At 65.7% G+C, this 22,694-nt stretch overlaps 10 protein-coding genes across 10 annotated transcripts in view; 5 read left to right on the top strand and 5 right to left on the bottom strand.

Moving 5' to 3' along the window:
• Positions 1-106: 106 nt before the first annotated feature.
• Positions 107-4,268, bottom strand: F751_4665 (WD repeat-containing protein 3-like protein; the record flags this gene model as incomplete). The annotated part of the gene is made up of 8 exons (XM_011400766.1): positions 107-831; positions 971-1,243; positions 1,600-1,772; positions 1,936-2,064; positions 2,429-2,763; positions 3,229-3,621; positions 3,837-3,950; positions 4,119-4,268. 8 exons carry the CDS (start codon positions 4,266-4,268, stop codon positions 107-109), a joined length of 2,292 nt encoding a protein of 763 aa, XP_011399068.1.
• Positions 4,269-6,448: 2,180 nt separating this feature from the next.
• Positions 6,449-9,290, top strand: F751_4664 (hypothetical protein; the record flags this gene model as incomplete). Its single annotated transcript, XM_011400765.1, has 8 exons — positions 6,449-6,628; positions 6,815-6,965; positions 7,130-7,206; positions 7,402-7,638; positions 7,886-7,990; positions 8,219-8,347; positions 8,589-8,843; positions 8,997-9,290. The coding sequence occupies 8 exons, from the start codon at positions 6,449-6,451 to the stop codon at positions 9,288-9,290; spliced, it is 1,428 nt and encodes a 475-aa protein (XP_011399067.1).
• Positions 9,291-9,392: 102 nt separating this feature from the next.
• F751_4663 (hypothetical protein) lies at positions 9,393-10,377 on the top strand (the record flags this gene model as incomplete). Its single annotated transcript, XM_011400764.1, has 4 exons — positions 9,393-9,506; positions 9,689-9,792; positions 9,951-10,111; positions 10,256-10,377. 4 exons carry the CDS (start codon positions 9,393-9,395, stop codon positions 10,375-10,377), a joined length of 501 nt encoding a protein of 166 aa, XP_011399066.1.
• A 216-nt stretch (positions 10,378-10,593) lies between these two features.
• Positions 10,594-12,857, bottom strand: F751_4662 (Glutamate-rich WD repeat-containing protein 1; the record flags this gene model as incomplete). The annotated part of the gene is made up of 6 exons (XM_011400763.1): positions 10,594-10,888; positions 11,144-11,313; positions 11,536-11,685; positions 11,788-12,090; positions 12,291-12,554; positions 12,804-12,857. The coding sequence occupies 6 exons, from the start codon at positions 12,855-12,857 to the stop codon at positions 10,594-10,596; spliced, it is 1,236 nt and encodes a 411-aa protein (XP_011399065.1).
• Positions 12,858-13,254: 397 nt separating this feature from the next.
• On the top strand, positions 13,255-13,716 carry F751_4661 (hypothetical protein; the record flags this gene model as incomplete). Its single annotated transcript, XM_011400762.1, has 1 exon — positions 13,255-13,716. The coding sequence occupies one exon, from the start codon at positions 13,255-13,257 to the stop codon at positions 13,714-13,716; it is 462 nt and encodes a 153-aa protein (XP_011399064.1).
• On the bottom strand, positions 13,312-13,728 carry F751_4660 (hypothetical protein; the record flags this gene model as incomplete). The annotated part of the gene is made up of 1 exon (XM_011400761.1): positions 13,312-13,728. The coding sequence occupies one exon, from the start codon at positions 13,726-13,728 to the stop codon at positions 13,312-13,314; it is 417 nt and encodes a 138-aa protein (XP_011399063.1).
• A 1,097-nt stretch (positions 13,729-14,825) lies between these two features.
• On the top strand, positions 14,826-15,863 carry F751_4659 (hypothetical protein; the record flags this gene model as incomplete). The annotated part of the gene is made up of 4 exons (XM_011400760.1): positions 14,826-14,858; positions 14,966-15,459; positions 15,619-15,741; positions 15,824-15,863. The coding sequence occupies 4 exons, from the start codon at positions 14,826-14,828 to the stop codon at positions 15,861-15,863; spliced, it is 690 nt and encodes a 229-aa protein (XP_011399062.1).
• Positions 15,864-16,277: 414 nt separating this feature from the next.
• On the bottom strand, positions 16,278-17,296 carry F751_4658 (Microsomal glutathione S-transferase 3; the record flags this gene model as incomplete). Its single annotated transcript, XM_011400759.1, has 5 exons — positions 16,278-16,354; positions 16,563-16,665; positions 16,787-16,855; positions 16,988-17,101; positions 17,228-17,296. 5 exons carry the CDS (start codon positions 17,294-17,296, stop codon positions 16,278-16,280), a joined length of 432 nt encoding a protein of 143 aa, XP_011399061.1.
• Positions 17,297-17,810: 514 nt separating this feature from the next.
• F751_4657 (Meiotic recombination protein SPO11-2) lies at positions 17,811-19,658 on the top strand (the record flags this gene model as incomplete). The annotated part of the gene is made up of 7 exons (XM_011400758.1): positions 17,811-17,934; positions 18,065-18,250; positions 18,376-18,503; positions 18,669-18,748; positions 18,978-19,070; positions 19,211-19,325; positions 19,479-19,658. The coding sequence occupies 7 exons, from the start codon at positions 17,811-17,813 to the stop codon at positions 19,656-19,658; spliced, it is 906 nt and encodes a 301-aa protein (XP_011399060.1).
• A 468-nt stretch (positions 19,659-20,126) lies between these two features.
• F751_4656 (Uncharacterized protein YrrC) overlaps positions 20,127-22,694 on the bottom strand; it is a gene marked incomplete at both ends in the record, with an annotated part of 5,067 nt that continues 2,499 nt past the window's right edge. Inside the window, 5 exons of the mRNA XM_011400757.1 lie at positions 20,127-20,455; positions 20,658-20,793; positions 21,016-21,165; positions 21,328-21,842; positions 22,103-22,260. Coding sequence (XP_011399059.1) covers positions 20,127-20,455; positions 20,658-20,793; positions 21,016-21,165; positions 21,328-21,842; positions 22,103-22,260 — 1,288 coding nt within the window. The remainder of the gene's footprint in view (positions 20,456-20,657; positions 20,794-21,015; positions 21,166-21,327; positions 21,843-22,102; positions 22,261-22,694) is intronic.

The raw sequence follows: 22,694 nt of genomic DNA, 5'->3' as shown, positions 1-22,694 counted from the left end.
TGGAGTATCATGCCAAAGTCGCTCCACACACAATCGGCATGAAGGACGAGCCTGCTCACTCAAGCAGACACACCGCAGCTCCCACTCCAAACCTCGCCCGTCACGCTCAGAGTCCCGCCACGGCCGCGCTGCGCTTGACCCCCGCGGCCCCCAGCCCCTGCTCGGCGACCAGGCGGCCCAGCGTGCCCAGCGCGGCGAGGTTGAAGCCCAGCGCGCGTTTCGCGCCGCCCAGGCGCGCGTGCAGCAGGTCGCGCAGCGCGGTCAGCGTGCCCCTGGCCGCCGGGGTCACACTGAGCTGGCCCAGGTGCACGCGGAGGAGCAGGGCCACGAGGCGGGCCATGAGCTCCGCGGCGGCGCCGCCGCGCGCCGGCCCGCGCAGCCAACCGGCCACGTAGCCCAGCAGGCGCAGCGCATCGCCGAAGGGCAGGAGCAGCGCCGCGCTTTCCAGGTCTGGGCCGCGCACTCGGCGCACGGCCGCCAGCACGTACTCGTCGGGTGCCAGGCCGAGGAGCAGTGGGGAGGGCGCGGGGCGGGGGAGGGAGGGGTTGGAGCGTGCGGCGGCGCGCCACTCCTCCAGCGCGGCCTCCTCCGCAGCCGCGGCGTCAAGAGCCTCCACGATCGCGTCGGCGGCCGACACGCTCTCCAGGGTGCGCCGCGCCGCGGGGGCGGCGGACCCCTCGTCCCCGGGGGCGGGCGCGCCGACGGGGCGCCGGTCGTCGCCGCCCTCCAGGTCGGCCTCGAACAGAGACTCCAGCCGCCGCTCCTGCTCCTCCTCCACGAAGAAGGGCTCGTCGGTGCGGCACCAGCGCCGCAGCGAGCGGTCCGCAGACCCTGTGGGTTGTGTGGTGGAGGGGGGGAGTGATGGTGGTTGGGGCCTTGTGAGCTGATAAAGGCCAAAGATGTGGCTGTCTTGACCCAGCCACCGTCCCTACAAATATCCCACACGCTCCCACCCCACACACTACCCCACCTGTGAGCAGCCAGTCGCCGAGACTGGACACCGCCATGGCCCACACCGCCCCGTGGTGCCCCGCCAGGGTCAGCAGGTGCTCAAACTTGTCGGCGTCCCAGTACTTGACCACGCCGTCCTTTCCTGCCGTGAAGACGTAGTGCGTGCCCGGGACGAAGGCGGCCTGCATGACCGAGTCGGCATGGGCGAAGAGGGAGCGGTGGCAGTCGCCAAAGTCCAGGCCCCAGATTTTAAGGTTCTTGTCCGCGCTGCCGGTGATGAGCAGCGTGGAGTCTGTGGAATCGGGGGAGGGCATGAGAGTGGGTGAGGCGGGTTGACGCAAAGGCAGGGCGAGCCTGCCCAAGCGAGCCGGATAATGGCGCCGAGCTGACGAGGGCGCAAGCCATCGCAGCTTAGGCTGAGGCAGGCATGACGTAGCGGCAGGCCAGGGAGCATTCCAGCAGACATCGGCTTGATCTCCACGAGCCTGCAGGCATCCAAAGGAGACCCTGCGCCATACTTTGAGCAGTCCCCACTCCCGCCCTCAGCCCTCAGCCTTTGCAGGCACCAGCCCATGCGCAGGCACATGAGCAGGCCCCCTTCCGCCCTCTTCCTCCCTCTGAACCCAAACAACGCCCCAGCCCACCCACCTGAGGAGATGTCCATGCAGAGCACGGGCAGCTTGTGCCCGTACAGGGAGAGGAAGAACTTGAAGGAGTCTAGGAAGAAGATGCGGACGGTGGCATCCAGCAGTGCGACCGCCAGCAGCTTCCCGTTGGGGCTTACTCGCACGCACATCACATCGTCCGTCATTTGCAGCGTGCTGTGGAATGGCGTGAAGTGTGTGTGCATTCAGCTCGATCGCTCAAAGCATCACTCACCCATAGACATCCGCGCCGGGCAGATTGCTGCATTTACTGTGGCTCAGTGCACCGTCTGAGACAGCGCCTATGCGAGACACTTCCCCCCCCCACCCCAACGCTCACCGTGTGTGTTTGAAACCCAGCCTGGGAGGGCCATCCTCCTGCGGCTCTAGCGTCCACACCCATTCCTTGACCTCCTTGTCCCCGCTGCCGCTGATGAAACCGTTGCCATCCGGCAGCGCAGTGAGCGACCTGCGGGGTCAGAGGGGTTTGTAGGATGTGGCGGGGCTTTCTATGGGGGGAATGGAGTTTTCAGTGAGGAGTGGGTGGAGCATAGGCTCCTGCTTGTGTGCTGCGGTATGTGTAGGCGTCACCATCCAACCTTGATGTCAGTAGGCAAGGCTTCAAACAAGCATGGCAGGCTGAGGCTCTGAAATGTTGCTGCTGCGATCCTCGTGTCCCCCATAGCAGATCCTCACTCCTCCCTCCCAACCTCCTTGGCATCAGCACAAGGTGAGGAGGCAAGGCTCCTATTTCGGAAACTACCCCGAAAATTTTATGAAAGAAGCACATTCAAAGCACTCGTTGCCTCAGAAGATCCCCAACCCCTGCTCACCACACGGTGGAGGTGTGCGCCTCCAGCTCCAGCTGCACCTCCCCCGCGGCGATGTCCACGACCGCCAGCTGCCCCTCCTTGGTACCCAGCACGACGTGGCGGTTGCCGGGGACGAAGAGCAGCGCGGTGCAGTACCCCGCCTCCACGGTGCGCAGGCAGGACCCTGTGCGTGGGTTCCAGACTTTGACCCCGGCGGTGGAGGCCGACACGGCCACCGAGTCGTCCCCTGCCAGCGCCAGCGCCCGGACGTCGGCGCGGTGACCGCCGGCGTCCAGCAGCGCCAGTCGGGCGGGCGGCGCCGCATCCTCACCCGCCCGCCCCGCGCACTCCCACACCTCCAGCGAGTTGTTGGCCAGGGCCAGGACCAGGCCCAGCGTGCCGCCCCGCCGCGCGCCGGGGACGAGCGCCGCCGCGCGCACCTTGTGCTTGCTGCGCAGCACCGGCAGTGCCTCCAGCTCATCCTGGGCCGTGACTTCATCGCTGTCATCTGCGTCCTCGGGTGGGGGTGCGTCCGCACCACCCGCCTCCCCGCCCTTGGCCCCCGCCTTGCCCTTCTTTTCCCGGCGCCGGCGCCGGCGGCGCTTGGCGTGCCGCGCGGCCTCCGCCTCGCCGCGCATGCGGTACAGGTCCACGCCGCGCCCCGCCGACTGCGCCAGCAGCACGCCGTCAGCGCCAAAGGAAAGAGCGGCGACGCGGTCCGGCGCGCGGCGGGACACCGTCCCCAGTGGAGAGAGGAGCTCCCTGCCGGCGGCGCTCCCGCCCGCGTCCGCGGCGCCCCCGTCTCCGCCGGTCTCCGCCACCACGTACCAGCGGAGCAGGTCGTCCGTCGACCCGGTGACCAGCCGCCTCTGGTCCTCGCTCACGGCCAGCGACCAGACCTCGCCCGGGTGCCCCGTCAGCGTCTGGAAGCAGTGCTGGGTGCCCAGGTCCCAGGCCTTCACCAGCCCGTCCTTAGAGGACGACACCAGGGCACCGGCGGCGGGGAGGAAGGCGAGAGCGGTGATCTCCCCACTGTGCCCGCGCAGGCGGAAGAGCCCCGACTCAGCGCCCACGTCCCACACCACGACATCGGTGTCGCGGGCGCCGGAGGCCAGCAGCGCGCCGTCGGCGCTGAAGCGCAGCGCGCTGATGCCGGAGCGGTGCCCGGAGAAGGTGGCCTCCAGCTCGCCGCTGCTCAGCGACCAGACGCGGACCTGCAGAATGTTGGGAGGGCCGTGGTGAGGGGCAGGGATTGATGGGGGGGGTGAGTGGGGCCCAATGTTTGCAAAGGGGGGGTAGATGAGACTGAGCAGCAGCCTTGGGTGAGGGCCTCGTGGAGGCCATTCACTCATAATCACTAATAACCCAGGTCGCCAGAACCACAGCATGGGCGGCCACGCCATGATTTGCCCCCAACCCAAACGCGCACCGTGCCGTCCGAGTGTCCCGCTGCGATCTGGTCGGAGACGGGGGAGGCAGCCAGTCGGGTGATCTCCCCGACCGGCTTGCCAGACTGGGTGGCAGGCGCCTTGAGCGTCTCGACCTGGGGGCATAGTGAGTGTGGCGGGGTGAATGCCAGGTTTCTGGTGAGATAACAATGCATCATCTCCAGTACAGGGCTGTGCGCCAGGCGATGAGCCTCATCCCCATGCATGCCTTTCGTGAGCAAGGCCCAACCCACCCTCCACCCAGCCAACCCCCCTCTGCCTACCACTAGCGCTCGCTTCACATTCCAGATGTTCACATTTTCCAGTGCAGCGGTGACGAGGTGGGCTCCATCGTGGGTGTAGCAAATGTCCGAGTTGCTGGCCAGCACCCCCCAGCTGCTGGCCAGCTCGTACCGGAGATAGGCTTTCACCATATTAGAAAGGCTTGTTTTGGGGGCTCAGAAGCACTAGCCCTCCATTATAGGGGCTCTTGAGACGGGGTGGGTGTGCATGCACCGATAGCGAGCCACCTCCTTCCTACTCGCAAGACTGGCAAAGTGAGCTCCGCTGCCCCTTGATGCGCATCTTCGAGTGGTAAACTATATTATATCTGAAGGTGATTATTGTATACATCTGTTCGTGAAGGTACTTCCCGCACTTGCTCCGCAAAGGTGCCACAGGCCGACTGGCCGCTGCCGAAGGTGCAGCCCAGCACGCACATCACGGGTGCTGCCCTCCCCGTCGAAATCGTGCGAGCTGTTCAAGACAAGGTGTGCCATTGGAGAGAATCACTTTCTCGAGGTGCAACCTCACGACACGTTAATCTTTTTACACTTGTTCTTGCCAAGAGCTGCTCGGCGTTTCTGGGCGGGATTTGGGGTTGCTTCCTAGGCGATGCAGGCACCGACCACAACGGGAGCGGCACCGGCTGTCCCGCTGACCACCGCTGATATCCAGCAGGTAGGTGTAAAGCTTCTAATCCACGTGAAACAAGCATTACGATGCAGAATTGCTCGTATGAGCGCTCTTAATTCCGAGCTCGTCCACACTCTACAGATGCTCGAGGAGAATGCAAAGATGATCCAGGCTGTGGTGGAGAACCAAAACCTGAATAAGATGGACGAGTGTCTTCAGTGAGTGGGCGAGGCGTCTGACGCACGATGGGTAGCTGCATTCCTGGCAGGATGCTGGGGATGCAGATGACCCTGTGGTTACATTATGTGCATGGCAGGGTATACTGCTCTTCTCACTTGCAGGACAACTCAGATCAGTGCTGATATCCATCACCCTCAGATACTCCAAGCGCCTACAAGAGAACTTGATGCAGTTGGCTGCCCTTGCAGATTCCCAAGCAGTCCCTGCTTCACAGCCTCCAGTAACTCAGCAATCTCAGTAGGGGCGCTGCAACCTGGGAGTCTCACAACCATTCCGGGTCTAGTGGGCTCGGAATCTTCACTTCAACCAAACTGTGAGCTACCAATCTGAAGGTGGGCAGCAATTCTTCTCACACAGATGACCAGTGGCATCCAAGGTGCCATCAGGCATGGACTGCCAACGAGACACTGGCATGTGCGCATTATGCCTGAGGAAAGGAAGAGAGCCCTGCTCAGCTTCAACGTTGTACTTTTCTGAAAATATTGGTGAGATGGTAGTTCCCTGGCAAAGCATTCTGGCCCTGTGCCCATCACGGTCGTTTAGTCGGGGGGATTCCATCAGAGCTGGAGAGGGGAAGGGGTTCTTGCTTCTAGCTGACACTGGTGCCGTGCAAATATGGCGATAGCTTTTGAATCTCGTGTGAAGCTGTTCACCCTGTCCATGATTTTCTTGTCCGTCTTTCCCCCACCCGTCTGTTTCACTGACGTACCAGCTTTGGCAATCCACTCAGGGCTCCTCCAACTGAAATGCCTCTATATGGCCTGAAGGCCTTTCGCTGACCGTTGATGACGTCAAGTACTTTGGTTATACTTGCATGTAAAGTAAGCTTGGGTGTTGCTTTGATATGCTATGGTCCATCCGTAAGATGAAAGCACACGACCATTGCAGATTCAGGTGGGCGTGGGTCTGGCAGCAGTACAGTACACGATCTCCGAGAAAAATCCTGCGACTTGTACACGACAATCGCAGAGACGATTCGAATAAATAATAAAAATGTCTATTGGATGCACTGTGAATATATGATGGGCTAAGTAAAGGGAAGCAAGGCTAGATCATTCAGGGGCCGGAGAGGATGGCAGCAGCCGTCGTGTCCCTGCAGCCACATCATGTCAGTATAGAAGCATCATGGTGTCATTATATGTACTGTGATGCGCTTGATGGGGGTTGAGTGCCGATGCATCGCAATACTTGAATCTCATTCCGCCCCCGATTACCTCCGGCCATCTCCCCAGGCCGAGATCTTGTTTGGCAAACTGGGCACCCACAGCAAATGCGCTGGCGCTACGCTCCAGGTACCTCTAAGGGGATTGCTGGTGCAGGGTGGGTGTCCTCTGTCCTCAAATCTCCAGCAAGGGGGTCCATACTTCCTCTGATGTCGATTGCGCAACCCATTCAGTGAGGGTGTTCCCCTCGTGCCCCTCCTCAATGCCAGCCGTCACACCTACATCACGATTCCCTCATGCTGCTGCAGCTGCGTGACAGCTTCCTGGCCGACCATCTGGGCAGGAAGGTCCTGGTGCACGCCCAGACGCGCGCCGTTGCGGCCTCCGCCATCCAGGTGATTCTCTTCCAGCTGAGCCACACCGCCAATGCCGAGACCTCGCTGGAGGCGAGCCAGTGGCAGTACCTCGATAACAAGGTGGGTTTCACTGTTGGAGGCTCTTGGAGGGGGCAAGCACTTGTGCTCTGTGCAGCCGCAACCAGGGAGGCTGATGCAGGGCATGCGTGTTGCAGGTCGGGCAACGATGCTCTCCAAGAATGTGCCGCACATCGGCGAGCCCCCGACTCTCTCTGTTGATGATTCCCCGTCCCCGCTCAACTGCAGGGCAGGAAGCACGGTCCCTACCCGCTGTCCAAGATGGTGATCTGGGCCGGGAAGAAGGCGTTCCCCAGCGAGACCATGCCCGTGCAGCACTCGGGCCTGCGCTGCTGGATCCCGCTGTGGACCCTCAGCATGGTTGCGGGCCAGGCTGCAGGTGCTGCCGAGTGTGGAGCGATGGGGTCCTGGGTTCATACCTCATCTTGTCGCCAGCACCTGTGTGCTTTGCGATCGTGTGTAATTATGTCCTGGAACCCGCTCCGCACCCTGAATGCTCGACTCCATTCACCACGCCTCCTCCATCGCACCCTTGCAACCCAGAGGCAGGCGCATCGGAGGAGGAGGCCATGGACTGGGAGTCCATGGCCGCTGAGCTGAAGAAGGAGCGCTCGGCGGGCGTGCTGAGCGCCGCCCCGGCCGCCGGCCGCCTGCTGCCCGACTTCCCGGAGCTGGCCGCCGCGGCCGCCGGCCCCGAGCCCATGGAGCTGGAGGAGGCCCTGCCCGTCACGCCCGCGGCTGGCGGCGGCGCCACCGCCCGCGCGCTGATCGTGGTGGACACCAACGTGCTCATCTCGCACCCCGCCACCCTGGAGCGCCTGCTGCTAGCGCTGGCCGCCGCCGCCGACCCGCCCTCGGCTGCCCGCGAGTCGCGGTCGCTGGAGGTGCAGGCCCTGGTGCCCTGGATCGTGCTGAACGAGCTGGACCGGCTCAAGTCCAGCCCCGACGGGGGCAAGGCCGCGGCGGCGGCACATGCGCTGCAGCGCCTGCGCCTGCTGCTCATGACCCGGGACGCCGGCATCCGGGGCCAGACGGCGGCCGAGCACGCCGCCGTGAGTGATGAGGAGGGGTAAGAGGGGGATGTCGTGCCTGAAATTGGGAGGGTGCTGGTCGATGGGGCCAGAGAGGGCGGGGGGGCAAGGCGTGGCAGGTGCTGCGGAAGTGGCAGCACAGCATGCTCGCAGAAGGCACACGAGCAGACAACTGGTGCTCGCAGTCACGACAAAGCACTGCATGCCCTCACACATGCCAATCGGCGATCCCAGCGCCTTCAGTATCCCCACCTCCTGACTGTCCCAGGCCATGGCGGCTGCGGGGGAGGCGGGGGCCGGCGCAAAGGACAGCATCAGCAACGACACCGCCATCATCCAGAGCTGCCTGTACTATGCATCCCAGCTGTCGTTGGTGAGACTGATGGGGCACTGGCGGCGCTATGGCCTGAATGTGCGTGCCTTCGGGACTGAAGAGGCATGCAGGGCTCGTGCACACAGGCATGGCGTCGATCCCGGTGGTTGTGACTTTTGGGGTGCCACATTTGTGGGTCCATTGGTCTTGCAGGGGCTCTCGGTATCCCCTTCCTTCCCCACTGACCTCCCTCCCACCCCAAACCCTCCCCTCTGTGCGCCCTGCCAGAGTTGCCAGGAGAACGCTCGAGTCTTGCTGCTGAGCAATGATGTGGGCCTGGGGGTGCGGGCAGGCGTCAGTGGCGTCCTCTGCTTCACCGCAACACGCTTCCCGCGGAGTCGGCATGCTCTACTCCAGGTATGGGAGGGGCAGCAATCGAGGTGGTGCCGGGGACCCCTGGGGAAAATGGCCTCCAAGTATCCCTCGCGGCAGCCTGCCACTCATACCGTGAGAGGGGCGCGGAGGGCCACCGTCAAAATCCATCAGGTCGACCCTCCAACAGACCGCCAACGATGGCCCACTGACGCCACAGGCACAGCCCCTGGGCTCCACTCACTCCCTGTGCTGCTCGTGACCCCGTGCAACGATGACACCACAGGTACTCGACGGGCATGGCCCGCCGGCCCCCGCTGCCGAGGCGCTCGAGCAGGAAAGGGAGAAGCTGGCGCGCCTGCAGCGGCAGGGGGAGAGGGAGCGGGGCATGCAGTTCGATGCCGCCCCGCCCCCGCAGCGGCAAGGTGCGCCGTCGCTGGCGAGCCACGAGTCCACGCTGTCCTCCCGAGCGCTGGAGTCGGCGCACGCCCGGGCGCTGCGCGAGCAGCAGGAGCTGAGTCTGCGGCTGACCATGCAGGCCGTGCAGCAGCAGCGTCTGCAGCCAGGGCCCCGGCACCACAGCATGGGACCGGCGCCTCCGGCAGCGGGGCCGGGGACGGCCCCGTTTTTCCTCGGCGGGGCGCCCGCGCCCACGCAGCACGGCCCCCCCGCCCCGATCTCCCTGGGCTGGGAGGCGCTGCGCGGGTCCGCGGGCTTCAGCTGGGCGGACGACGACGAGTCGCCGTCGGGCGCGGCGGCCAGCGCCGCGCAGCATGGGTTAGGGGGCCACGCCTCCCTGTTGTCGCAGCAGGCGCAGGCGCTGGCGCACGCAGAGGGGCTTCGCCGCGCCGGCCAGCCGCCGCCGGCTGCCGCCGTCGAGGCGCAGAAGCAGGCGCAGCTGAGGCAGCTCAACATGCTGCTGCAGGCGATGCATCGGGAGCGCATCGGTGGCGAGGCGACCCCCGCAGCCCCTGCGCAGGCTTCATAAGTGGGGCTGGGGCGCGACGGAGCCAGTGGCCACCATGGTTTGGTCGCAGGAGGTGTGAGGCCGCAGGATGCACCCGCGCAGATTCCCGGCAGGGCGCCCGCAATGCTCCCTCCGGCACATGAAGTCAGTGCCGAGTCCCTGGCCGACATGGTCTGCGAGATGGAGGCGGCGGTGGTTGAGAACCTCCAGCCTGCCGTCCAGCACTATCGCCAGCTGGTGGGACGATGGGGTGCTGGGCATGGGGGGTGCGGAGTGGGTTTGGTGCCAGCTTAGATTTGGCGAATGCCACAGCATCAGACACTTGTTTCAACGTGCCTTGACGCCGGATGAGCAGGTGCTGCCACACCTCTCCCCTCACCTCTCCAGCAATGACTAACGTTGTCACCAAACCCCTTCAGGATGTGGGCGACCTGTGGCTGGAGACACTGAAGGAGGAGGATCGGCCGCCCTGGGATGCCAGCAGCACCCTGCGCATCCTTTCCTCCCACAGGTCGACCTACTGGTGCGTAGGCCCACGTCGAGAGCTGCGAAGTGAAAGAGGGGGGGCTTGTTGATACCGTTCAGTACCCGGCAATGTGGGCTACCCTGCAGCTCCAGCCTCCACGGGATGTTGTGCGGCCATCCCATCGCCACCCCATGCTCCCTGTCCGCACCGCCCAGGCACATCATCCCGCGAGCACTTGAGGCCGAGGTGAAGTCACTGGAGCGCTTCTTCGGTGCTCGGGCCGGGGGCAGGGCCCTCTCGCTGCACGCGCTCGCCAGCAATGCGAGCAGCCTGCTGGACCTCCTCATGGCTTTCTCCACTGCCAAGCCCTCCTCAGGTGGGCGGCTGTCGATCGGTATGGCGCGGCCTGGTTGTGATGCATGCCTGCACGCTTGGACCTCCAACAGGAATACACTGATTGTGGCCCTTTCTTGTTTGCGGGGAATATAACGCAAGAGGCTGCCCCACCCCACCCAAGCAGACCCGCCGACCTCGGACCCCAGCGACATCCCAGACTACATCAGCATCGACCAGGCGAGCTCCGCCCTGCATGCCGGAGTCCAGCGGATCAAGGGCCTTCTTGACACTCTGCCCCCCGCCTGAGTGCGCCGCCGTGCCAGCAGCTTGGCACCTCGACGACGAGACACTGTTTCCGGGATTCTGGTTCCTGATGCATGAGAGCAGAGCGTGTGATGAGGCTCAGACCGTACAGTCGGCAGGATGAGGGAGATGTGAGGGTAACAGCAGACGGCTCCACGCAGCATTGTGGTGGGGCAGCAGCGAACGTGCCGGCTGCATTCGGCGCCGCCCGCCAGTGCCTCACACATTGGCGGGCTTGAACAGGTTGAAGCCGTCGGCGGCCGTGGTGACCATGAGGCCCGGGATCTGGGCGTGCCAGTGCCCCTCCTTCACGTCTCGCTGCCCGGCATGCACGAAGAGCAGCTGCGGTGGCAGCTCGTCGGGCACCGCGGCGTTCGTCTCCGGTGCCAGCGCCGCCTCCTCCTCCGGGTCCCGCTCCAGGGCCAGATCCCACACCGCGGTCTGGCCGTCCTCGCCGGTGGAGAGCAGCATGGAGGACTCGTGCGGCGACCACTCCAGGGATGTGATGGGCGCGCTGTACAGGGGGCCGGAGAGTGAGGTTGCGAGGGGGGAGAGGTGGACCAGGGCTTGCTTGGAAGAATGATGGTCGTGAGGTGCATGCCGCCTGAGCTGCAGCATGGGACTGGGCAGCACAGAGCGCCGCACGACTGGACTGGTGCTCATGGCCCCTCCCACGAGGGGCCCTGCAGGCTGACAGTGCTGCTCTGCACCGCCTGCAAACCCCGCTCTCAACACCTCTGCTGCACGTCCCCGCGCCCTTCCCCCTCACCTGTGGTACTTCAGGGACGCGACGTACTGCCCCGAGGCAAAGGCGCGCAGGTCCCAGACGCGCAGCAGGCCGTCGTCGCCGCCCGAGGCCAGCATGTAGGCCGTGCTGGCACTCCACGCGGCGACGTTGACCTCCGCCTCGTGCGCCGCCACCGTCAGCATCGGCTTCGTCTGTGTGCAGTGTTTGTGGGTGGAGCAATGGGTGGGAGGGGGGGGTGGAGGGGTTCCTGCAGGAGGGCCGCAAGGTGCAAACTGCCAAACGCTGGCCCAGCGACTGCCATATAGCAGTCTACCGGCCTCACCCTCCAGGAACCAGCCCACACCCACCTTGCCCCAGGGCCCCTCCCATTCCCCCCTTCCCCACTCTCAAGGGCCCCCCCCTTCCAAAAGTACCTTCTCCCGCGTGTCCCAGATACGCAGCGTCTGGTCCGCCCCCGCGCTGGCAAACACGGTGTCCTCAGTGGGCGACCACTGCAGGTCCTCCACCGGTCCCTGGTGCCCTCGGTACGCCGCGCCCACCGCCCACTTCCCCGCCGGCGCGGGCTCCCAGACGTGGATGGCAGCGCGGCGGTCGCCCGCGGCCAGGCGCCCCGCCGCCAGGCGCGACCAGTCCAGCGCATACCCCTCGGCGCCCGCGCCATGCACGCTGCGCGGCGCGATCCGCGCCAGGCGCTCCGACCGCGACGCGTCGGGCGAGGGCTCGGCGCGCGCCTCTTCCAGCGGCGCGCCCAGGTCCCACACGCCCACGCTCCCGGCCTCGGACCAGGCCGCCACCAGGGCGGGGGACTGGGGCATGGCGCGCACGCGGTTGACCGCGCCGGCGTGCGCCACGCGCCGGATGTGCAGCACGGGCGCGGAGGCGGATGACCCCGGGCCGGGGGCGGGGCGGCCGTCGGCGTCCTCGTCCTCGGAGCTGGAGCTGTCCGAGTCGGAGTCGTCCAACGGGTCCTACAGGCATTGAGGTTCATTGTGGGGGTGGAGGGGCGACGTGAGTGAAAAGGAAAGGGGGGTTGGATGCGCTCGGAGGGGACGAGGGTGGGTCGGTCGATGCACCAGGAGGCAAGGAGCGCCGGAGGCGCGGGAGTTCAGGCGGCCCACGGATGAGCAAGGCGGCCGGCCGGCCGCCCTCGGGGTCCAGCGCAGCGCACCTTGCCGTGGCGCAGGGCGGTGAGGTTGGTCACGCAGCACACTGACAGGCTGTTCAGGCGGGCGGCCGGGCGCCCCACCCACCCCGCCACAAAGGACAGCGTGTGGGGGAAGGCGGTGCGCTGGTCGCCCAGCGCGTCGGGAAGCATGTCGAAGCTGAGGCAGGGCCAGCCCAGGCTCAGCGTGGTCAGGCAGGTGTAGGCGGTGGGGTCGTAGTCCAGCCCCTCCTCGTCAGGCTCGGCGCCGGGCACGCCGGGCATCCATACCTGGAGTGAGCATGGGTGGGTGGGCAGGGGTTGGGGACAGGATGGTGAGGGAAGCCGGTCCATTCCCCGGCCAGAGTCCCAGCCACAGAACTCGTATGAGAATCAAATGCTCTCCCCCATGCATACCTCGGGCTTTGTGGGGACGGCGGGCCCGGCCGAGGCCTGCGTGGGGCGGGGAGCAGGGCGATGAACGCTGGCAGGGCACGCTGCACACCATGGCATGCATGAAGGGCCCCCGCCTCCATCCACCTTGGCGGATGCAGACTTCTTCTTCCCCTTTTTACTGGACTTCTTCGTCCTCATGCCGCCTAGTCGACGCCCAGCGAGGGGCCAGAGGCTGGGGAGGCGGTGTCCGCGCGGTGCAGAGGGGCCAGGGGGCAACTGCGAGCGAGCGGGTCGTGGCGAGTAGGATGGCGAAACACCCTTTTGGCAACGTTTCAAGCGTGTCTGGTATGCTCGAGCTGGTCAAGAGTGCCATGCACGGGCGTATCGGGTGCCCTCCTCTTGACTCTCGCGCGCGCACCTCAGGGCGCGCCGATTGCTGGGGATGAGTGGGGGGTGGGGCTGCCCAGCCTTCTGGCCTCATGTTGCGGTGCAGCAGCGCGAGCGTCCGGCCTTCCAGTCTCCAACGATTGGCACAATGTCGAAATTAAATAGACTCAAAGTACATGAACGCACCGCAGGCGGCGATTGTTGACGAATGGCAGCCGCGCCGTGCAGCAAGGTGTCGTACAACCCACACCACCTCCACGGTGGGTCAGTCCACCCGCTTCCACTCCACGTCGATGGTCGCCGGCGGCACCGAGCTGTCATCCAGGCGCACGATCTTTCCCGAGCTCAGCCGCACGGTGAGCTCCAGTGGCCCAGCCTGGTCCCGAGGCCCCTCCCCCAGCTCGCGCTCGGCGAGCGCCTCGCCCACGATGCGCCCCCCGGCATCCGCCACGGGCATGGTGAGGATGATCCTCTGGCGCCGCACGCCGTTGATGCTGGTGCTGGTGGAGGCCTGGCTGATGGGGCCCAGCAGGGTGGCCGGGCCGCCCAACAGGCGCCGCAGCTCGGCGCTGGACTGCACCAGGCGCGCGCTGCGTTCCTGCGTGGCGGCTGCAGCCTCCGAGGCCTGCGCCATCTGCTCTGCCACCGAGGAGAGCGCGGAGCTGACTAGCCCCCCCAGCATCCTGCCCATGATGCTGCCGCCAAATAGCTGCCTCCCCATGTCTGGAGCGTGAGGGTGAGGGTTGGATGGTGTGGTTATGTGGGGTTGTGGGTGGGTGAGTGAGGCCAAGCAGCACGTCGCAGATCAAAAGAGAGGATCTCACAAACAGAGTGGCCCACAGCTTCTTCAATCAGGGTCCCTTGCTAATTCGCTTCCATAACACAATAGTATGCCCCACCAAAGCCCGCTCTGTGGCATCGAAGCAGCGTGCCAGGCACACAGTCCCTTGGTGCCAAAGTCACCTGAAGGATCTGGTCTCCCCGGGGTCTGCCTCTCTGATCGGTCATGCGATCCCGGCAGGAGACTCGAGGCTGCCTTCTTGAGGGTATTGCCCACCTTGGAGGCCGTGTCTGTGACGAGTGACACTCCTGCTTGAGCGATCTCGGCCCAGCTTGGCTCGGTTCCCTTGCCAGCATAACACCGGCTGGCGTGGAAGAGCATGCCATGTCGATGATGCTGGATCCTTGCCGGATAGACACGGGGCAGCTCCCTCTGGGAGTAAACGGTAGATGTACTTATTTGAGTATTGGACATGCTGGCGCATGGTCGTGCATGCCAGGACCCCCCCTCCCATCCCTCTCCGCAGCACCTTCCAGATACCGAGGGCGACATCTGTGCGCAGGCCTCGCAGCGCGGCATTCATCTGGGTGCTCAGACCTGAAACTTTTGTGTACAATCTCAGGCTACTTCCCCGTAGGCTGCTGGTCGCTCAACTCCAGTGCCTTGCATAGTCCGAAAGGCCACTCCGGATCTCATACATGCAGCATTCAGGCGCAGCACCCCCAGCACCGAGATATTGTGCATGCGCCGATCTGGGCGGAAAGACATCCGCCCCACATCGCAACTCAGCGAAAGCAAATCTGCAATGTAATGAAATTGGGATAGGAAGGGTGAGACGTAGCTGGCTCGGGAACCTTGAAGCCGGCTCGAGGGACTGGAAGCTGCGCTCCCCTCCTCCCGAGCGGATGTAGCCAGCGAGCTCGCCCAGCTCCATGGCAGCCCTGCTGGGAGTATCGTTGGCCATACTATCTGGAATTTGTAATGGCAGCTTCGGGTCGATGTCCAAGCTGCGGGTGGTTCAAGACGCGGAGGTGCGCTTCGTGGGCCGGCCTGGGGCGCGCGTGTCTCCCGTGTCGAGGGGTTCTCACTCAGTGCATGCACGCCATCACACCCAACATCCGCGCCACATCGACCGCAGATCCCGCCCCACGTCCACGGGCACTGGATGGCGGAGGGCGCGGGCCTCGCGGGCCTCCTGGTCCTGGCCTTGCCCGTGCACCGGACCTTCACCCCCTGGGGCCTGCTGTCCGGCGCCATGTTCATGGCCTCCAACGTGGCCACTTTTCCCGCCATCCGATCCCTGGGCCTGGCCGCCGCCTGCGCGGTGTGGAGCGCCACCGCCGTCCTCGCCTCCCTGGCCTGGGCCCTGCTGGGCGCCGGCGACCGCCTGCGCAGCCCGGCCCTGGCCGTGGCCGCGGTGCTGCTGCTCCTGGCGGGCATGGTCGGGGTGTGCGCGGCGCAGGCCTCCGTGCCGGTGCTGCCCGTCGGCAGCAGGTGCCACGGCGACGAGGAGGCGGGCGCCGGGCCGCTGGCTCACGAGCCCCTCCTCTCCCCCGGCGCCGGGCCGCTGGCTCACGAGCCCCTCCTCTCCCCCGGCGCCGCCGCCAGCGATGACGCGGCCGATTCCACCAAGTCGGAGGCCAGCCTGGGGGGGGCCGCAGAGCCCGCAGCGCCGCTCCCCCGCGCCGCCGGCGCGCTGGCCGCCGTGGCCGCGGGGCTGGTTGGCGGGCTGGTGCTGGCGCCCATGTCGCACCTGCCCCGCGCCTGCCAGGGCCTGGCCTACATGCCCAGCATGGGCATGGGCGTGCTGCTGGCCGCCCCCCTGGTCACCCTGGCCCGCACCCGCCCCGCCGACATGTTTGTCAAGGCGCAGAGCCCCGCGGCCATCTGGCCGGGGGTGGTGGCGGGGACGGTGTGGGGCGTGGGCAACGCCGCCGCGGCTGCCGCGGCCGCCGACCCGCGCGTGGGACTGGCCCTGGCCTACCCCATCATGCAGGGCCTGGGCATCGCGGTGGCGGCGGTGTGGGGCGTGGTAGCGTTCGGGGAGCTGCCGGGGCGGGGCCCGCGCCGGGCGATGGCCGCGGCCGACGCTGCCATCGTGGCTGGCGTCGTCCTGCTGGTCCGGGCCAAGGGGGCGACGCCCTAGCCAGGGCGGCCGCCCGATGATGTGCATACCCACTCCCTTCCAAAGTAAGTGCACCGGCCTAGCATGCCTCCTGCTGGCCCGGCTGTCCCATCCAGTACTCAAGGGCTGGCAGTACAGAGCTTGCAACGGGGAAAACTCGGGTCCAGCAGGGGAGCGGGGAGTTGCATTCGTGGCACCAAGACAAATAGTCGCCGGCGGGGTGCGGGGAGTCGTTCGTACAGCTGGAGTGGCTCGGCAGCGCCTCATTCAGCTTCAAAAGGAGTCGTGGCCGCACGATGTGCGCCAGATTGCTCCATCGGCGAGCTCAGCGGCTGGTGGCCAGCTCGATGCCCCACCTGCCCACCATGCCAATGAGCGCCAGCAGGCCAAAGGCGTTGAAGGCTGCGGCGGGTGGAGCTCCGGGGGAGTTGTGAGTCCCGTGGGCTTGATGCACACAGGTCGGGATACAGGGGCAGAGAGCGGTATGCACACCGGCGCCACAGGCCGCCGCTAGCTTGGGTGTGGGAGACATGCCGCAGAGGCCGGCTTCAGTCGAGGTATCCAAGACACTGTTCTCCCCACCCAGGTCACGCGCCCCTGCAGGCCTCACCTCCGCGGCGGCGGTTGTCGGCCTTGCCCGTGCTGTAGCCCTTGAAGAAGACGATGCGGCCCACGATGTACACCAGGCCCGCCACGGAGGCGGCAATGGGGTACTGCAGATGTGGGAGATGAGATCTACAGGTGGACAGCGGGCCAAGGAGCAACAGCATGCACTGCTGAACGACAGAGGACGTTTCCCATCGACCTTGAGATCAGGTTGCTGCCACCACTCACCCTGGCGCCAGCCACGATGAGCAGGGTGTTGAAGGTGGAGATCATCTCCAGCGTGTTCTGGTGTGCCCTCTGCGAGATGAGTGAGTGGAGCATTGGCGAGGTGAGGGCGCCAGGAGGTCTACTATGCAGGGGCAAGAACCAGGAGCCTTCTCTTGAACAAAGGCCAACCCGGAGCCTCGAATTGCCTAACCCAGCGCACACCTGGACACAGTTGAAGGTCTTGGCGTCGGGAGTGTCCTCCTTGGCATACATGGTGGGGTAGCACACCTTGTACTTGCGGCGTGCCATGCCCACCTGGATCGCCATCCACACATTCTGCGTGCGTAAGTTGGAAATGAGCAGCGTCAATCAGCAAAGCTGGCCTTGATGAAGCAATTGAAAAGCCACAGTTCTCGATTGATGTATGGGTTTTGTCCACACTTTGGGCACAAGTCAGAGCACCTGCACGAGGACACCGCCGACCAACGTGCCGAGCACGTAACCGTGCTGGGGAACGAGCGCGAGTGACATGTTTGACAGTGGGGATCTAGATCTTGCTATGCTCCAGGGAATGTTTGTGAAAATGGTGTGATATAAAATGTGTTGAAAGACCCCAATGGAAACATTTTGAAGGGAGCCACGTCGCCCTCTAATTCCAACGTACTCCTAACGTAATAACAACGTAAATTATCACGTGGTAAGTACTAATTCTTTGCATCCGTGAGCTTCGCCTCGAGCTCAGAAGTGAAGGGGGGAAATCGCATTGAATTGTAAATCTGATTACACGAAAGCACCTAATGGATACTGTGGCCGAGATGAACGTCCATGGCTGCACGCTGGATCTTCATGTCGATGCCGCGGAGGTGGTGCAGAGGGTGAATGGTCTCCTCCGATGGATTTTGGAGAAGATTGCCTCCCACGAGCTCCCTGACATAAATGTGGTGTGCAGGAAGCGGTGGGAGAATTTGCTCATGAATCGCATCGCCCGAGACTTGGCACATTGTTAACTGGCCATGTGCACCGTCATGACCGAGATACTTCATGCATGCAGCACACATCCTCCAAGACCTTGACTCGGCGCTCGCTGATTGGGAGCCACCCGGAGAGTGCAGAGCACTTTGCTCGCATTTTCGCTGTGCTGCGGGAATGCAAAGCGGCGCTTGTCCAGGGTGAGATGGTTGTGCCCTGGGCGGATCCAAGGGCTGTGATCCTGTGTCGCTGGTTTTGCTCGACATGGTAATCTGCATTGCACATGTACTGCCGAAGCTGTCCCTCAGCCATCCACACCCCTTGCTGCAGGGGTACCCGTCAATCAGCGGGAAGTGTACTACAGGCTCAAAGCACAGGAACTGGTTCGCTGCCAGCGAGATGTGTCCTGTAGCTTGCTGGACTGCGTCAGTCTGCTGAATGTGCCCCGCAACGCCCTGGGCGTGCTGTCCAGCGGCAAGGGCCTGGTGTCCGGGAGCATCACTCTGCACACCAGGGGTATGAGGTGTCGGTGGTCAACGCTGGGGGGCCCGGAGTACAAGGCAACTATGCAAGCTGACTCAGAAATGAGTCTGGGCCCGCCATGCTAAACAATCCGACCCACCGCCTCTCCCTGGTCTCAGGTCGGGAGGTGGACTGCACCCAAGAGGCATTTGCACTGCCGGGAGATGTCGAAGGGCTGCAGCGCTTTGTGCTGCAGTCCGCAGGTGCCGCTTTTGTCCTCGTGATTGAGAAGGAAACCGTGTTTCAGGTCAGGCCCAGGATTGCTGGTATGAACTTTTGGACCCCTGCCATGCCGCTTCGAGCCACCCTCCTGCAGCAGTCTGATATCTTATGTATTGGTGGCGCGCTATACCTCCCCTGTCCTTGAACGTCGCTTAGGACTGTCGAGTTCCTCCCCTCCATCCCCGTGCAGGCCCTCACCCGAGCTCAGCTGTGGGAAGAGTGTCCATGCATCCTGGTCACTGCGAGAGGGATGCCGGACCTTGCCACCAGGTGCTCGGGGGCTGTGGGGATCTGAGGATGACCATGGTGTATGCGGGGATGCACAGAGTCCTCCACCCGATCCCAGTCTGTCACGAGATGCCTGGTGCCTCCAGCATTCCTGCACGGGAGCTCTGTGCCTGAGCCTCCACCCTGCATGTGGCCATGCATGTCTGCCAGGCTCTGAGGCTCTGTGATCAGCTGCAGCGGGCCACTGGCCCTCACCTTGCCCCTCCGACAGAGCCTTCTTGTCGCACGTGAGCAAGTCGTTTCCCCGCCTGCCGCTTTTCGGACTGGTGGACTGGAACCCGGATGGGTTGGCCATCCTGAGCCTGTGAGATTGTGGTGTGCCCCTCTTTCCAACCAGCAGAGGCATTGGAGGGGCTGTCTTGTGTGACCAAGCTGTCCTGCATTGTGGTGCAGACTGCCGAGTCCTGTGATTGATTCCCCAACCCGTCGTCCTCTTGTTGTCAGGTACCGCTTTGGATCTGCCGCCATGGCGCTCGAATCCCCCCGCTTCACGCTCCCCGGGCTGCGCTGGGCCGGTGTACACGCCAGCTGGTTGCAGACAGATGGGCAGCACATGCAGGTGGGCCGGGGGGGAAGCGGGCTGGCTTGACTGACTCCCCCAGGGTGCCGCCAGGGGTGTAGTGAGGGACATTGTGCCACATTCTGGCAGGACTGTGGCCGGCTTCAGAGACCAGTGGCTCACAAGCTTGTCACCCCGTCCCACTTGCCCCAGGCGCTGACGCAGCGCGACCTTCGGGTGGCCCAGGGGTTGAGGGAGCGGCTGAGGGGTCCCGCTCCTCACTGGGCCGCCGAGCTGGACGCCATGCTGGCCGCGGGGCGCAAGGCCGACGTTGAGGCGCTGCCCGGGGCCTTGGCGCCAACGCTGCTGGAGGCGCTCCGCTGCGCCATGTAGAGGTGGCTGAGTGGGTGCCGGGCCCACATCCCTGCTGGCAGCGCGCCGCTGTCGCCCTGGTCATGCAGCAGGTGTACAAATCTTTGTGTGGCCGTCCCAAGGCCGAGCGGGCCTGGGAGTGTGGTGCGGCGGGGGATCAGCACATGCGATCGCCTTGTGCGGGGTGGAGGTGGGTCCACGCCTTTGGCCGGCCTGTTCCAGTGCCAGTAGGCGCCGATCCACAGCAGCCGGCGCCTGCGTGCCGGGCGGGCTGGGAGCCTGTGAACCCCCCAGCCATGAAGATTGACAAACCGAGGGGTCCGCAGGGCGTGGCCAGGTGAACGCAGACCCACCTCCTCCCTCGCATCACACCCCGCACCTCACCTTTCTCAGAGGAACCCCTGCGGCTTGCCACAGATTCCTCTCGTCAAAGAGATCTGCGCAGCGACTCTCCCGCCCTCGCGCTCGGCACACCTGCCGAGCACCGGCTCAGAAGGGCGGCCGCTCCTCAGTGCCGGGCCGTTCTTGCACGGGATCCAGGCCCAGGGGCTGGCAATCCCGGCTGGGGGATTCTGGCCCATGTCCTCTACCATCGCCCGCCTTTCCCTCAGCGAGAGCTTCAATTTCAAGACTCCGCCCGCCATGGTGCACGTCGGGAGTGTGCCGCCTGGCATCGCCCCCCAGCGCCGCCAGCCTGTCGCCCAGGCCTGAGTGGCGCGTGCCAACCTCGCGCCGCTGCACCGCCAGCTCCAGCGGCGAGGGCTCCCCCGGCCTGCTCGCCTGGACCACCACCAGCAGCTTCTTGGCGCGCGTCAGGGCTGTGTTTGAGGCGGGAGGGATGTGCGGGGGAGGGTCCCGCCCAGGAAGAGTGTCGACCTGGAGGATGCGGCCAGGCATACAGCGCTGATCAGCGAATCCCAGGACAGCCCCACACACACTACGCTCGCTCTACCGACGCCCAGCAACCCTCCACCATCGACCCGCACCCACCCCCCACCCCCCCCACCCCCCAACTCGCACCCGTGTACACCAGCCGGCGGTCCAGCATGCGGCCGTGACCTGGCGCCAGCACCAGCACCACGCAGGGCGCCTCCCCACCCTGAGCTTTGTGCACCGTGATGGCGTAGGCCAGGCCCAGCGCGCCCGCCTCGGAGCCCTGCGCGGGGTGGAAAGGGCGGGGGGGTGTGATTGTGTGGGGGAAGGGGGAAGGGGGCCCAGTGCACCAGTGCCGACCGGGTCCAGCTACAGCCACGCCTCTATTTCCAGTGCTGGGCCCAAATCCCTCATCCATGACGGCCTACAAATGCATATGCAGCCCATGGCCTGCTCAAGCAAAGGAAAAGCCACCCAACGTTACCATCCCGAAACAAATCCTGACCTGGTACGAGCAGACGCCGTCGGGGGCGGGGTTGGCACCCGCTCGAGCGGCGAACGACGCCGGTGCTTCCGCCCTCTCGGCGGCCGCCGCCTCCACCAGGTGAGGAAACTGCACCTTGACCACCTTGCCGGCGGGGTCCCAGGACACCACCTTCGTGGAGGACATGGCATGCGTGAGTTGGCGCAAGGGGCCGTGGTGCCGCGCGCCAGCGCATGGGTCGGCAGCAAGGGCCCTGGGACAGGCACGCTTTGTCACGAAGCACCTTGCATCTCCCCCCCTCCCCCCCACGCACAACAACCAAACCCCCCTCACCGTGCCCTGGTCGCCGTTGAAGACCTCCCGGTCATAGTCGTTGACCAGTTGCATGACCCGGTCCCCCGGGCGCAGGCCGTGGCTCTGTGCTGCCCCGCTCCCGCCGCCGACAGCATCGGGACCCCCCGGATTCAGCAGGCCCTGCAGCACGGGGTTGAGCGCCCCCGTGCCGACCGGCCCCGCACGCATGGGACTGATGACCTGCACGTCGCCCGACGCCCAGGCCGGCTCGGAGCGGTCGGCGCCGCGCCGCGTCAGCGCCGCCACGACGTCGCGCGCAGCCGCCACCAGGTCCCCCGCCCGCGGCACGGGCAGGAGCAGGGCAGCGGAGCCACCAGCGGCGGCGATCACGTCCCCCGGCCGCGCCAGCGCCGGCAGGCGCGGCGCCACGCCGGCCTGGACCGCCAGCGCCGCGCCCACGATGGCCGAGGTGGCGGCCTGGCGGAAGACCTGGCGCAGGTCGGTCACGGGGACCAGGCCCGAGGTGAGGATGCAGTTGAGCACCGTGCCGGGACCTGCAGGAGTGGTTCGGGGAGGTGTGGGTGTGGTGGGGGGTTAGGTCAACAGGAAGCTGATGGGGGATGGGGGTTCTGATGTTCAAAAGTGAACAAGGTCTGGCTGAGGGTGAGAATTCGCAGGGCCAAGCGCTGCCGTGGACCGAGGCCATGGCCCCGTGGAATGGCAGGGGGGTGCCAGCCCAGAGGTAGACGCCACTGACAACCTCTTTCTCCCCACACTCATCCCCTCCCACCCTACCCACACCCCACACCATCACCTATGCTGGGCAGCTGGTCGACGTCGCCCACCAGCACCAGCTGGCAGGTGGGCGGCAGCGCCTGCATCAGCGCCGCGGCCAGGGGCAGACTGAGCATGGAGGCCTCGTCCACCAGCACGGCGTCGGCCGCCAGCGGCTTAGCCGCGCAGTGCTCGAACCTGCCGCGCTCGCCCAGGTCGTCGGCGGGGTCGCGCCCGGCCCCGGGGTCGCCGGCCGGCGCGCCCGCCTCGCGCGCTGCGCTGCGCTGCCTGCGCGGCACGTAGCGCAGCAGGCGATGCACTGTGCAGGGCGCCACGCCGGCCACGCTGCCCATGCGCTGCGCTGCGCGGCCCGTGGGCGCGCACACGCGCACACGCTTGCCCTGCGCGCGCCAGAGCCGGACCACGGCGGCCAGGGCGTGCGTCTTGCCGCAGCCGGGGCCGCCGGTGAGCACGGCCAGCGGCGCGGAGGCCGCCGCGCGCACCGCCGCCGCCTGGCCCGGCGAGAGACCCAGCGCGGCGCCGGCGCCGTGCCGCCGCAGCCAGGCGGACACCTCGGCCTCCTCCCGCGGGCCGGGGCCACGCCAGGCGGCGGCGCGCGCGGCCACCGCGGC

This window comes from Auxenochlorella protothecoides (assembly GCF_000733215.1).
Source record: "Auxenochlorella protothecoides strain 0710 unplaced genomic scaffold scaffold54, whole genome shotgun sequence".
Classification (NCBI taxonomy): Eukaryota; Viridiplantae; Chlorophyta; class Trebouxiophyceae; order Chlorellales; family Chlorellaceae; genus Auxenochlorella; species Auxenochlorella protothecoides.
This window is presented reverse-complemented; position numbering and strand designations above follow the sequence as displayed.